Here is a 14,664-nt window from a genome sequence, read left to right as displayed (position 1 = left end):
GATAAATAAAAAAATTTTTTTATATGAGATATCCAAACATAAAATTACTTTTACTTTTTCATAAAATCTCTTAAAAAAATAACCCAAAAAATATTTTTTTTAGACGCTCTTCCAAATACACTCTTAACCTTTTATTATTTTCTTTTATATTTATTTTTATCTTATTTATAAAACTAAGATGCCACTTTATTTTTTCGATTGTTAAAAAAAATTGAAAAGATTTGTTCCCAATTTTGTGTCCAAAATTCTCGAGGGAGTCAGGGTCCTCGTTTCGGAGTTGAGTAGTTCACACTCTTCCAATTTCCACAGCCATGTCTCTCACTCGCAACTCAGATAAAATCGACCTCCCCGTCGTCGAAGTCGCAAGCGACTACGAAGATGCTGTGGCCTCGGCCGCACGCCCCCCATCCAATGGCGGTTCAGCCAGGAAGTCTTCACCGGCACAAGCCCAGTCTCAGCGGCAGAAAACTGGCGCGTCAAATTCAGCGCTGTCAGCCTACGAAGGAGAAACCATTCGTTTTCGAAGCTTCTGGAAGGCCGGGGACTACGTCGTTGGTCCCTCTTCGAAGCCAGCACCCTTTGAAGGCACAAACCCGCAACCCTTAAGCATCTTAATTTCCCTCTCATTTTATTCAAACCACCATTTTAACGTTCCAAAACTGCAGTTTACACTCCTTTCTATTTTTTTTTCTTTTGAATTGTTTTCTTTTGCTTGTTACTATTCATTTTATATATTGTTCTTGTTCTTCTTCTTCTTTTATTTATTTATGTATTTTGGTCTTTGTTTTAAGTTCACATTAGGTCTGTCACTGATTTTGCCCTAATTGCAGGTCACCTGGAGCATGCTCGAGTTCATCCCAAGTTTCTGCATTCCAACGCAACTTCGCATAAGTGGGCTTTTGGGGGTGTGCTTTCTTTGAATCACTTGTTTTCATCTTATGCATACACTTTCTCGTTTTTTATTACTAGGGTTTGCTAACATTTGTGTTAGGGCACTACAACAACAATAATAAAGCCTTATCCACTAAGTAGGGTCAATTACATGAATCAAATGATGTCATTGAGTACTATCGTGATCATGTCTATATTGTTTACACATTCCGCTAGTCTACCTTCCATCTCATCCACCACCCTAATTAACTTATGCTATGTCGATCTTTTTCCCATATGTCCAAATCAGACAAGATTCTACCATCTTTTCGACAATTGGCCGCTCATCCATCTTAGCATCCTTGTCTCTGCCACAGTTAACTTATGTCATCTTCCCCCTTTATCGTCCAATACTCTGTTATGTATAAAATAGCTGGTTTAATGACAGTGCCATAAACTTTACTTAAGTTTTGAAGGTACTTTTCTCTCAAGTATAAAAACCAGATGCACTCGGTCATTTTGACTGACATGCTTGAACCTTATGTTTAACATCCTCTTCAATTTCTCCATTATCTTATATGATACACCAAGACGCATAAAACACTTTACTTGTGATAGTTTCTCCAATTTTTATTTCAGTATTAGTGTTAGGGCACTAATGCTAAGAAAAATAAATAAGTTGTTAAAGTTTCATAATTTTTTTTTCTATGATAACTTACCATTTTTTAATTCTTTAACAGATGTCCTTGGGGCCATCCATAGCCTCAAGCTAGTCTTTCTCGAGCAAAATTTAAAATGTAGTGTTGTAACAAATGGTGGAAAAATAAATCCGTTTAGTTCTGATTATTTGAAAAACATTTTTACAATTTGATTTTTTATATTGTTGAGAAAAAGCTGAAAACTTATTTGAATCAATAGCTACAATGCTTAGCTTTTTCAAAATGGCTGAAAAATTATTATTATTGTTATTATTATGATGATTATTATTAGTTATTTTATAAAATTTAGGCAAATATGTGAAAATATGTTTGCTAGAAGCAGTTCTGGTTGTAACCACTTGAGAATTTGGTTGCTTGAGTCAGGTTAAGCTGCATAGCAACTTATGCTCTTTAGACTTTATGAAATGTGAACAATGTAATAGCAGTATCTTGAAAACCTTCTTTCTGAATGCCATGATGTCACGTTTTAGATTGTTGTCCCAGATTGTTTCTAAGACTGGATTTTTCCAAAATGAAAATGTTGAGCTGTCATCCAAAGACTTATTTATAGAATTTGAACCTTATCATCGTGCCAAGACTTACCCTCTAATGAGAGGAAGAGCGAAAAGAAAATGATGAGATTTCAAGTTGCCTTTGGATAGCAAGAAGAATGTTTTGGAATCTGTTAATTTTTTACCCCTTTCTTTTTCAGCATGAAGTGAAGAATTCTTCGTGTTATGCGTTTGATAGTTAATTGTAGACTTCTTGTTTATCATAAATTACACTTCTATTCATGTGTGCTTTTCTTTGTTGGCAGCAATTGCTGAACTGGTGGATAATGCCGTTGATGAGGTATGATTTAAGTTTTATAACATAATTTTAACAGTTGCATAATTTCCTTTAATTCTTATTATACTGTGTATTTCATGGCTTCTGCACCTCTATTACCAGTTTCATAACACAGTTTATTGTTGTTGCTTACTTTAAGTAGAGAAAATGTTTTTAGTTGCCATTTTGTTGGAGCTTCTGAATAAGCTATTTTGACACTGTTGCTTTTGTAGAAATGACATGAATAGTTTCTGAATTTCCTTTGTACTTCTAGATTCAAAATGGTGCAACCTTTGTAAAGATTGATAAGATTGATATCATGAAGGATAATTCGCCAGCATTATCTTTTATAGGTAAGCTATTTAAACAAGCGTAATTTTTACTGTTGTAGTCCTTTTTGTTGGCTATGCTGAAAAAAAAAAAAAAACCGGAGCTCATGTTTCCTTTGCAGATGATGGTGGTGGAATGGATCCTGAAGCAATACGGAAATGCATGAGCTTGGGATATTCCTCAAAGAAGTCAAAAACAACAATTGGACAATGTAATGATCTTCCCTTTTTTGTATATATGTTCCGGATATACCTTGTAAAGTCTTGATTACCTTAATATTTTCTTTTGTATATGATTCTAGCTTAAAAGGATGCATGTTCTTGATATATGTTTCTAGCTTATAATTATAATGATGCATGTTGCTGTTGATCTAACTGACGATGTTAAATAGCTATATCCTTACATGGTTATTTTGTTCCTTCCGACTTCTCTAATTTCTTTAGTCCAATATGCAGGCTTAGACATCTTGGTGTCATGGAATGAGCTTTCCTTTGTTTCAGGAAGGCAAAGGAAAAATGAATGATATATATAGTGATTCTATAACACAATATAGTTGTGCTATTAAGTTTCTTATCTTTTTTATTTTTTATTTTTTTTTGCCTTAGTATTTACTCATTGTTTTACATTATGGAAGTATCTTATGTTGAAACCTTAGTTCTTTATAAAATAAGTTACATCTTGTGTTGTTGTAGATGGCAATGGATTCAAGACTAGTACTATGAGACTGGGTGCCGATGTTATCGTTTTTAGTCGTGCAAAACATTCAGGGTACCTTCCTTTCTCAAATTCACTCATTTTTAGTCCTATCTAATCTTGTGCCTACTCATCTATCTTAGCATCTTTATCTCCATGACATTCAGCTTATTCTCTTGTTTAGCATGTAGTCGTATGAAACATTGTCAGTCTATACCATGTCAAGAACAATAAAACAAAATGATATTTTGAGAAAATAAAATTGACACAAGCATCACAAACATAAGGGAGAAAGCACACATACAAACAAAAAGCATGAACACTAGTGTAGTTAGGTCTTAGGAAACTGGTGGGTAAGAAATTTTAGTTCATACATTTGTTTATCACTGAAAAGATATCTGTTGTCACTGTAAATAAACAGCCTCAGTCATCTTTGAACTGTACCACCTCAAATTGAGACATAATGGTTTAGGCTTGGTGTTTAAATTGTTTGCAACAAGCTAGGAACTTGAAAAACAAGTATTGTGAGGACTGAAGAGAATAACTCTCCCCCTACCACTTCTGTGAACTATATTTCGTCTTATAGACACTTAATTTTAATGTTGTAAACTTTGTTTATTGTCTCCTTTCCTTAACACACCAACTTTTTTTGTCATCTTCTTAATGGGTGTTATACTCTTCTTGTTTCATAAGAGTCGTTATTATACTGTACATTTTCTTTTATCTTCCTCAGTTCCTTGTAGTGTCTCTGCTGCACTACAATGTTTCATTCTCATCTCATTAAACTTATTTGTTTCTTGTTTTTCCATTTTATTGCAATAAGATGTCATCTAGTAATAGAATTTTCTCGGGTTCATAGTTACTGATAATTGGGTGCAGGTGCAGTGTGCACACATATAGATTTATAGGGTATGAATTATGTTCATGAACTATTTCAGTTCTCTGCAAAACTCGTGTTAGTTTTATTATGCTGGTGTAACGAGATCTTAATGTTCTTTGGTTTGGACCTAATAGTTGTTGATAAGAGTTTATTGTTTTGCATTTCCTATATTTTGTCTTTCAGCCGGGCCACACAAAGTGTGGGTCTCCTATCTTATACCTTTTTGCGGATAACTGGGCAAGATGATGTGATTGTTCCAATGGTGATACTTTCTTTTCAAATGTTCAAATATTAAGTACTGAAAATTTTCATTTTTTTTATTTTATATTTTTATGGTTTGTTTCGTTTTTTTTCCTCCTTTTAGATAGATTTTGATATATCTGGCAACTGGGCTGAGCCAATTATTTATAGCTCACATGATGATTGGTCAGCTAACTTGCAAACAATTCTTGATTGGTCTCCCTTCACATCAAAGGAGGAGCTCATGCTTCAGGTTTGTATCATTCTACTGTATAAGTGTATATTTGTTGAAGCTTTGTCGAATGAAGACTCTGGTTTTTCTGGATAAGTTATCTTTTATTTTTATTTTCTTTTTTGGTAATACTTTAGTAGCTGATCTTGGAAAGGGACAATGCCTGAGAAACATGTAATATGGAGCAGTTTGTGCAAAAAATATGCACTCCAGTGAGAGCCAAGCCAGGATCTTGTTGCAAATAAACTTTTGTGCCAAAGAGACTGGCTTAAAGATACTAGTTATGTGTTGGTTTGGATTGGCTTTTTTGGGGAAAAAAAGTATTTTTTTTTTCAAATTGAAGTACTTTTGTTCAATTTTAAACCTCTTTGGATACATCTTTTAAAAAAAGGCAAATTATTTGCTTTTTCTAAAAGTTAACAATACCTTGCTTTAGAAAAAAACAGAAGCAAAAGACGTTTTTAATACTTGAAATTTTTTTTAAAAGCCTATCCAAATGTGAAATAGCTTTTATCTATTAAAAAAATATCTTTTTAAAAAAATTGTAAAAAATAAGTATTTTTTCAAATGCCAATCCAAACTGACTCATAGTCCAACCATATACAACAGTTGTAGCTTTGTTTGCTTGTTGCCACAAGATTTTACCTTCTTAATACAGGCCATATGCAACCTTTCCAAAACGTCCTTCACTTGATTCTGTATGCTAGCCAAGGAATTTCATTTTGATACGTGACTACTGATTACGTGTGCGATGATATTTTTTGGACACTTAGAAAAAGTTAGTTTGCTGCTGTTTTCTTTTTTAAATTTAAATTATTTATTTTTTCGTTTGTGTGTGTATATTGAAAAGGAAGAGAAAAACCAGTTAGTTGCTTACTGTGGTTGGGTCTAATAACGTTTTAGTTTTTCTATGATGCTGATACGACTTCTCAGTTTCTCACTAAAACACTTGCGCTTCTAGCAGCAGATGATTTGTGCATTAAGTTTAATTTGTCAGTCATATTTATACACTTTGTTCTACATTTGATAAAGTTGTCAAGTTTTGTGCCTCCTTTTACTGATAAGTTTATTTATATTACTTCTCAGTTTGATGATATAGGATCTCATGGAACCAAAATCATAATATATAATTTGTGGTTGAATGATGAAGGGATATATGAACTGAGTTTTGATGACGATGCTGAGGTATGTTGTGCATCTTTTTGATATATTAAATTTGTTCTTTTTTCCCTTTCTTTTGGAGGGGGAGGGGGGAGTGGGGGACTTAATCTACTCTTTACTGTTAGTGTTAGCAGAAAAATATACAAATATATCTTTGTTAGCATGTCTTGAAATGTATCTTTACTTTAGAGAAATTGAGAAAAAGAGAAGGGAGGCTGCCAACGAATTTATTTATTGAATTTTTGATAAAACAGTTTTCTCGCAATTGACAAAGGATGAAATATCAAAGGTTCAGGAGGACAAGGCCTCATTTTTATAAGAATAATATTTAACAAAAGTGAAAAAATCAATGAAGTTTTCCAATTTGTGGTAATTCTGACTAAGAAGTTGATGGAGCTGCAATAGAAAGAGTGAAATAAAAAGAGGGGGGGGGGGATCCTTTTCTTTTTCTTTTTTCCTTGAAATAACTGCAGCTTGTATCATTGGGGTTATTTGAGTTTCAATATCATACCCAGTCCTAGGAAATATATAACTTCTGAACTTAATGTTGTTGTCAATGCATTCATGTCGCAGTGACACGAGTGCAGTGGTAGTCTGTGCATCTGAACTTCTGCATGCTAGGAGTTTCCTTAGATATTTAATTACTTTGATATCATTCATCAACATGACAGCAGTCACGATCTGCTTTAACTTTGTTCAGGATATCATGCTGAGAGATGAGGCTAATCAGGGTGGAACAGTGAAAAAATTGAAGAAAAAAGTTGTTGAACTTCAGTCGCATGTTTCTTACCGCCTCCGTTTTTCATTAAGGGTAACTGTTATATGCCGAATCTTTTCGACAATTTTAATTATCTGCTGCAGGGGGTGTGTGTGTATATATGTATATTCTGATTTACCCTTTAAATGTTTCAGGTGTATGTTTCAATGTTGTACCTGAGAAAATTTTCCAACTTCAAAATCATATTAAGGGGAAAACCTGTGAATCAGTTTAACATTGCAGATGAGTTAAAGCATTCTGAAATTGTTAGGTACAAGCCCAAGCTAGCCGCAGCAGCAAAGGAGGTGAGGCCCATGATATGGGAGTTCAGATTTTGAATTCCATAAAAAGGAATTTCATGTAGCACTACCTTGAAAATTGATACACTTCATGAAATATCATTTCGTTGATAAAATATAAACTGAAAGCCTGCATGACATAACTTGTTGATATTCATCATGTTTTCATAAATTTGTTCATTGATAAATTGAAGCATTCATTTCATATAAATCCAGAATAAGTGGCTCATTACAGGAGTCCTCCCAATAATATTGTGTTTAAAGGATTTCCAAAGCAAATATATAGTGTATTGAATGCTGAGTACTTGGGATTTTGATTTCCAACTATTAGATTAAAAATACCCTTTATAAATCCTGTGTTCATTATACTTACCGGTATTCTAGTCCTATGTATTATTATGTACTATTTGTTTATTTGGGTGCCATTATTTTAGTACAAATATTTGTTTAAATAAGAAATGTACTTTTAATCTGTATTGACATGCTAGGTAAATTTTTAAAGTGAAATTACTAGAAAAGAACTGAAAGATTTCTTTGAGAAGCCATAAATTTCATCTTTTAATAAAAGATACTTGTAAAATAAAAAGGGAGTTTAAGGATAAATGAAGATATTTTAACATTATCTTATTATAAATTAGTATCACAACATCTATCATGAATCATATCTATCTTTAGACCATTTTATTTAAATTTCTTTAAGTAATTTGCTCATAATGCCCTCTAGTTTTGTTAGATTTACCTTAACCTATAGTTGTAGGACTACCTTCCAGCTGATCTACTCTATTGAAGTGGGTCTCTAAAAGTGTTCTTCAAACCTGTTCATAACATCTAAGGCAAGATCCACTGTTTTCTAAATAATTTGTACTACCTCAACTCTATCTAATGTTGTAATTCCTGCCCAATGTGTATTCCCAAAAACATTGCAAATATACCCTTATTCCCTTAACCTATGGTGGTACTCTGTTTTTCTCAAATAATATCTGGGTCGTTTAAGACACTGGAAATAAGATAGATACTCAAATCTCATGACTTGTGGTGTATTATTCTTGATTCACTTCTAAGTACCAAACTTACATTCCTTGTACTCCATCTTATTTTATGTTATGTAAACCCATGCTCTTCTCAAAGCTTTTCTCTGGCTCCACAACTCATCATTCTCATTTTTTCTTTTGTTGATTTCCTATTTGGACTTTTTTATCGGCAGAAAGCATGTGCCACTTCCTAGTCTTAAATATGTTGAATAAATATATCCAGGACATTGAGAAAATTTATAAATTATATCCAAATGTACTATAAAGTTTGCTTTGTTAAAGTAAATATCTTTTAAGAAAGGATCTATTTGGAGAAAATAATCTAGATGAGCCTTGATTGTGATGGATGTATATTATATTCTTTATGAATATGTGACCTCCACTTGCACTTGGTGTGGTTTGTTTCTTACTTTTTGTTTCTAATAATTTAAGGGTTTCTTGTTTCTCTTTCCTCCTTTTCTTTCCCATTGCAATTTGAAACTAATCTCTTTCATATTCTTTTAAGGTTACTGTAAATACGACCATTGGATTTGTCAAGGAAGCTCCTAATCTTAACGTGTCTGGATTTAATGTGTACCACAAAAATCGCCTAATTAAGGTATTTTTCTGGTTATGTTTTCAACTCGATTTTATATCTTCTCTCATTTGGGAAAACTCTTCATTTCTTTTCTTTTGACCTTTGGAAAGTATCGTCTTTTATAATCAAAGAAATGAAATGTTGAATGTTCAACTTGAAAGCTACAAATGAATTCAACTACAAACTCAATTTTTACCTTAACTTTTTAAGTCTTTCAACTGATACTTGATTTTTAAATTTTGGTGAAGACAAATGGCAGAACGTCAGAACTTTACATTGTTTGTTATCATAAGTATGACTTAAGTAGCAATTTGTTTGCTATTTATTTATAATTCTGATGGTCTCGTGACTAACCTTTTTGTGAGCATGCAGCCCTTCTGGAAAGTAGTACCAGATGGTTCATCAAAAGGGATGGGTGTTGTTGGTATTTTCCTGTTCTTAAAACTGTTGAGCCCTCTGTGTCTGCATTTACTTCAATATTTCCATGTTTTCTAGTTTACTGACATATTGTAATATGTAGGGGTTCTTGAAGCCAATTTTATGGAACCAGCACACGACAAGCAGGATTTTGAGAGATCATTGCTTTTCATAAGGATGGAGGCCAGGCTGAAACAAATGACAATGGATTACTGGTTTGTGACTGTATAATAAATATTTTATTTTAATTTTATATAACAATAATTAAACTTATAGTACATATGTAGCTAAGGAAGGGAAGAGGAAACATTGAACCTGACTCGGTCATTTTTAGTGTGCATTTTTGTTTCTGATTTTCAAAGAAGTGGTTTTGCTTTTATTAATTAATTAATTAATTAATTAATTAATTAATTAACCTGAAAAATGCTGAAAACTGATTTTTATAAGAAGCTACGCGTTTTAGCTACTCCTTGAGGAATTTTGTGATGGACTTATAAGTCCATAAGGGGGAAAAAAGGAGTAAACGTCCAAATTGGTCCTCAACGAATTTTAGATTGAACATTTCTGTTTTCAACAAGTTTTTATTCTCTAGAAGACTTTGAAAATTACTCCTGTCAGACAGATTGGTCTCTTAATTGCTTTCAGTCAAATTTTTAATGTGAACGTTGGACAAATCAGTTCCTAAGAATTTTGTATGCAAGACAATTAGGTCTCCAAAAAATATAGACTAGTATGCTGTTAATAGATGATATTGTAAATGTTCATAAGAGGTTTTTGATAAGTCTTTTCTAGAATATCCATATATTAGGATCGAAATTTTTTTTATTTAAATAATGTACTCCTCTCATATTATGATGTTGATATTCATTTGGTGAAATTCGTTTCGGACTAGACAGGAAAGCTTGCTGTCACTTGGTTGGATATCAGCCACTAAATTTCAAGTCACAAAGTGTGCAAAAGGAACGCCAAATTCAAAAGTCTGCTCGACGGTCAACTTATCCTCAGATTGAATTGCTTGATGATGAAGAGGAAATTAATTTTGCAGTTGGCCATGGAGAAAATCCAAGTTCAGATTACTCAATTGTGAATCTTCCAGCAAACGGCATGCGGCCATTGAATCAGGGGCAACATGTAAGTAGCTGATGTAGTTTGCAAAAGCAGTGTGTCAGTCTTTTATCTGATATAGGGTAACATGCAGTATTGGCTTCTATATGAACCTAACTCGGAAGAAATAATAATTTGATTGGTGTGAATCTTAACCAAAAAAATCTGTTAGAAAGTTGGAGCATGTCCATAGTTGTTTCTATGCTTGTGTTTTCTTTGTAGATCTTGTAACTGGGTACAAAGTTATGAGAAGGAGAATTATTAAATGTTCTTGGATTGTTATGTGAGATTGTGTTCATTTCATTCAAATTAGCATTGCAACCACGATTTATAGTTGGATCTTTTGCCTTTTAATTTAAACATAAAATCCGAGGTTGGATAAAGGAAGTGAGTTGTACATCTACCATGAGATGTAGCTGAGATGTCATGTTCTAAATGGAATGAGTATAATTTTGTCATGACGGGAATATATAATAATTTCTCAAGATAATAGAAGAAAACAAATTTCATAAGTCCCCAGAACCAAGCCTTATTTGAATTGGTTGATAGTGGTTGCATACTACTTGAAAAAAAGAAACCGTCGCCCTTTTCTAGGCTTAGGAATGCCTATGTAAAATGTTGACTTTCTTTCAACCAAACCAACAAAAATAGTGTTGTATGAATCTTCTGAGCAGGTTATGTTTTTTATTTTCCGTGCATAAGCATGTGAGTTTTTATGGATCAAGATCATGTATTGTTTCTTTTAACAGGGTACGTCTGATAAGATATCAACGTCTGTCGTAACTGCGGGATCCATTTCTATTGATAAAATCTGTGAAGAGAACATAGAGCTTTTCATGAGGTAAATATCATTTCAAATTGTTTATGGATACAAACCAATATTTTTTTTTTCCATTTTAATCCCTGCTATAGCTATTGTCTGGTTGTACACTTTTACTTGATTATTCAAATGTGAAAAATTAGAACAACTTCTTTCTCTGGTAGTAATGCGTTAGATAGTAATTTTTTACTTTATGAAGTTCAGCATGCAAGCCTAAGATGATAGTGATTTTGATCTAACAATTTGGTTGATTATAATGACCACCCTGAAGTTACACTTGGGTTCTGAGACAGAAATAGAAAGACAAGAGACAGATGATATTTTTATCCGCAATTTAATGAAATACGTAAAATAAATGAATTCTGTTATATATATATAGTGCATGCTATTGTGGCTTTGGTGTCTTAAAAAGTGTTACTGAAATTAAAGCAACATTTTTTTTACTATTTAAATGCTTTTTAATTTAAAAGATTAAAGAAAAAGCATTATCAAAATGTAGAAAAAGTGACATTAATTTAAATAACACATGTATAGGCATCATAGACACTATAACCATAGACTCCATCACACATATATGTGTGTGTGTGTGTGTGCAGTTTGTTATTTTAAGTTTCCATCATTGAATTGAGTCCTCAATAAACTCTCTATCTACAGGTTTGAGGAGTACAAGATGAAGGAGATAGAGTTGATCGAGACGGTAAAAGCTAGATAACAAAGTTTGATTATTATGGTTCAAATAGTTATTGCATATTTATATTTGATTGTGTTGTTTTGCTGACGTAAAATAGGTAGAAGTCTTGGAGGCGGAGTTGAAAGAAATCCAAAGCAAGTCCGCTGAACTTTCTTCACTCTTAGATGCTAAGAGGAACCATAGAGCGTGATAGTTACATGTTGACGCATTATGTTTGCGCCAAGAAAGGGAACATTTTGTGAACCACGCGCCAATGTTACAAAGGCAAGGCTTCTTGTTACTAGTTTAGAGTATACTAGAATCTAATTGGTCCAGGATACATGATTTCTAGTTATTGGGAATCTTGTTATCAAAACCGAATCTTGGTGATCAATCATTTTGCAGAACACACTTTTAAATTTGAAGCACTGTTTTGTATATAAACATTTGGTTAGAGTAATATTAAGTGTACAAAACTTTTAACTTACTAACCAAGTCACAGCGGCCCCACCATGTTGTGCATTGCCTAAGCTTTCCAGTCATTATAAGGCCCATATAACAGGTGATAAGAGAAATCCATACTTACACAGAACTATGTAGGACTGTCAGTTGTGTTTGGTTACTTGGTTAGTGTGTATTTTGAGACGTAGTGATATAGATATTAAAGATATGAACATAAGAGTACATATACTTTTTAACTTGTTTTGATGAGACACTACAATAAAAAAACACATGCAAATCAAATGTCAAATTTGCTCTTAGACTATTGCTCTTTCTCTATAAAAAATTAAGTGGGGCTCACTTAGCTAGTTCAAGAGATAAGAATTGCCTCGTATTTATAAAGACTATCACTGGATGCTCTAATAGTGGGTTTAATTTATCTCAAAAATTAGCTCAAAAAATAAGGGTTGTTTTACATTTATAATGACTATCACGCTTTTAATTTTACACAATGTGGGATTTAATATTCTCCACCAACACAATATTGGTTTTGTAATATCTACTAAGATCAATCACTTTCAAAAGCTCTAAATAGATGACAAATTCAATCCAAAAATAATATAATTTGAAAATGATTATATAAAAATCAAAAACAAATTTAGCCCTTTATTATAAAAACGGTTTGAATCCGCAACATTTATATTAGAAAAACTACCTTGGTTTTTTTTATGAACATATCTATTGACTCGGTGAGAGGGAAAGAGGGAGGGAGGGAGGGAAGGGGTGAATGGATCCTCAAATATTTTTTTTCTTTTCAATAGTTTTGTCGAGTGTGATATTTTAATATTTAATATTTTTTTCAATATATTTTTTTTGTCCTATTTAAGGAATATATAATGAGAGATTATATTTTATAATAACAATTGGGAGGAAAAAAAAATGATCTATTCTCAAGGAAGAATAAGAGTGTAGAGGATGAAGGATCCGAAATGGAACTATGAAATGGAGGAACAGTCAAATCAACTCTTAATATAAGTGAAAAGTTTTAATTTTACTTCTAAACAATGATAAGATTGGAAACTTTTAGGTGTACAATTGGAATTTTTCAACCTTAAGAATGAAATTTAAAGAATAAAAGTAAAATGTTTGGTAAACGTTAGAGAGTTAAAATAAAAAAAATTACAGTTTAGGCTTGTTATTTGAGTTGGTTAAGCCGCCGAATGAAATGAGTCTAAAAAGGGGGTGGTTTGATGATGATGTCTCATACCTGTATGCTTTTCATTGAAAAGAGGTCAGCAATTGGCAGTCACGATAGCGATTTGAACCTGACATGTCTCATGGCCACAAGTCCATAACTTGCAGTTCAAAATTATCTGAAAACACCAAATACAGGCCCACGCTGATCATAACTTTAGATTTCGTAGTCATTTTCTAAGACAGGGTTATCGTTAGTGCTTTTTTAAAATAATTGCTAATGAGCTTTAACTCACACGGTATTCCGTCTCTTTTCCATCTTAAAGATTTCGGGTTCCACTCTTATCAACTTCAACTGAGAAAAAAAAAATTAATAAGTATGTGAAGAGTGTGTGTATGTTATTTGTACTTAAGATTTGGACGTTGCCCAATTCATTTGAGGTACTTAGAATTGGAGTTGTCCAATCCACCTAACAAAAAATAAAATAATAAAAAAATAATTATGCAAAATATATCTCACCTTTATAAATATTTAACTTACATAATATTCTATTAAAAAAAAATCATTTTCAACTATTTTTTCTTAATCCATTTTTAGTTGTCATAAACACATATTATCCTTTTACAATCGCATTACTTGATTTGTACAAGAGGCTATTTGAAAGTACGTACCTAATTAACTATTTGGTTTATTTACACCGGATTCTAATATATCATATACAACAAATTTAGGACTAGTTTTTAGTAATTTTGGTCAGTATTTAATCAGTATAAATATCAAATTATTTTTAACAAATAAATTTTATTGATTATGTGTATAAATTTTAATAAATATAAATATAAATTGTGTTAATTTATTTGTGTAAACTCTAATTAATATTAGATTCAAATTATTACTAACTAAATATTGAGCTAAAATGATTATATTTGTTCTCCATATAACAATATGTAACATATAATACTCATAAGTATATGTATAGCATTTCCTTTCTTATCTCAAAATTGCATAAATTATACATTTTGCGAAACCACAAACTTTAGTCTTCTTTATGCCATAAACCCTAAACCATTTCTTACCAAATTTCAATTATACCTTGAAATAATATTTTTTGTCCTAGTTACCTTATGAGCCAACCCAAATAAGAGAGGTTTCACCATGAAGAAGGGTATGCGAGGAGGAAAGAAATATGAGAGAGAGGGAGTCAAATTATGGTGAAAACTTATATGTATTTATCTTCATGTGAAATTAATAACAAAAAATTATTAGATGATTTAACATTTAATTACGGTAAAAACTCGTGTATCTGTTGTGAAGTTAATAGCAAAAAATCGTTAAATAATTTAATATATTTAACTAAATTATCATCTAATAATTTTTAATTATTACCTTTACATGTAGACAACTGTATGTGTCAATTTTTA

At 32.0% G+C, this 14,664-nt stretch overlaps 1 protein-coding gene across 1 annotated transcript; it reads left to right on the top strand.

Annotated features, from left to right (window-relative positions):
* The first annotated feature begins 219 nt into the window (after nucleotides 1-219).
* Nucleotides 220-12,473, top strand: LOC130969142 (protein MICRORCHIDIA 1-like). Its single transcript, XM_057894749.1, has 18 exons — nucleotides 220-585; nucleotides 831-905; nucleotides 2,386-2,420; nucleotides 2,671-2,749; nucleotides 2,848-2,937; nucleotides 3,419-3,494; nucleotides 4,483-4,561; nucleotides 4,664-4,792; nucleotides 5,858-5,956; nucleotides 6,633-6,743; nucleotides 6,845-6,994; nucleotides 8,525-8,617; nucleotides 8,969-9,020; nucleotides 9,117-9,228; nucleotides 9,910-10,144; nucleotides 10,867-10,958; nucleotides 11,592-11,634; nucleotides 11,726-12,473. Exons 1-18 carry the CDS (start codon nucleotides 312-314, stop codon nucleotides 11,816-11,818), a joined length of 1,917 nt encoding a protein of 638 aa, XP_057750732.1. The 5' UTR covers nucleotides 220-311; the 3' UTR covers nucleotides 11,819-12,473.
* Nucleotides 12,474-14,664: the final 2,191 nt, after the last annotated feature.

This window comes from Arachis stenosperma, chromosome 1 (assembly GCF_014773155.1).
Source record: "Arachis stenosperma cultivar V10309 chromosome 1, arast.V10309.gnm1.PFL2, whole genome shotgun sequence".
Lineage (NCBI taxonomy): Eukaryota > Viridiplantae > Streptophyta > Magnoliopsida > Fabales > Fabaceae > Arachis > Arachis stenosperma.
This window is presented reverse-complemented; position numbering and strand designations above follow the sequence as displayed.

Bases quoted from the DNA above. Each gene is read 5' to 3' on its own strand.
- LOC130969142 (XM_057894749.1), top strand. From the start codon at position 312: ATGTCTCTCACTCGCAACTCAGATAAAATCGACCTCCCCGTCGTCGAA. The intron at 6,744-6,844 runs GTAACTGTTATA...TAAATGTTTCAG, and splicing joins GCCTCCGTTTTTCATTAAGG to GTGTATGTTTCAATGTTGTA. The intron at 9,021-9,116 runs GTATTTTCCTGT...TGTAATATGTAG, and splicing joins AAAAGGGATGGGTGTTGTTG to GGGTTCTTGAAGCCAATTTT.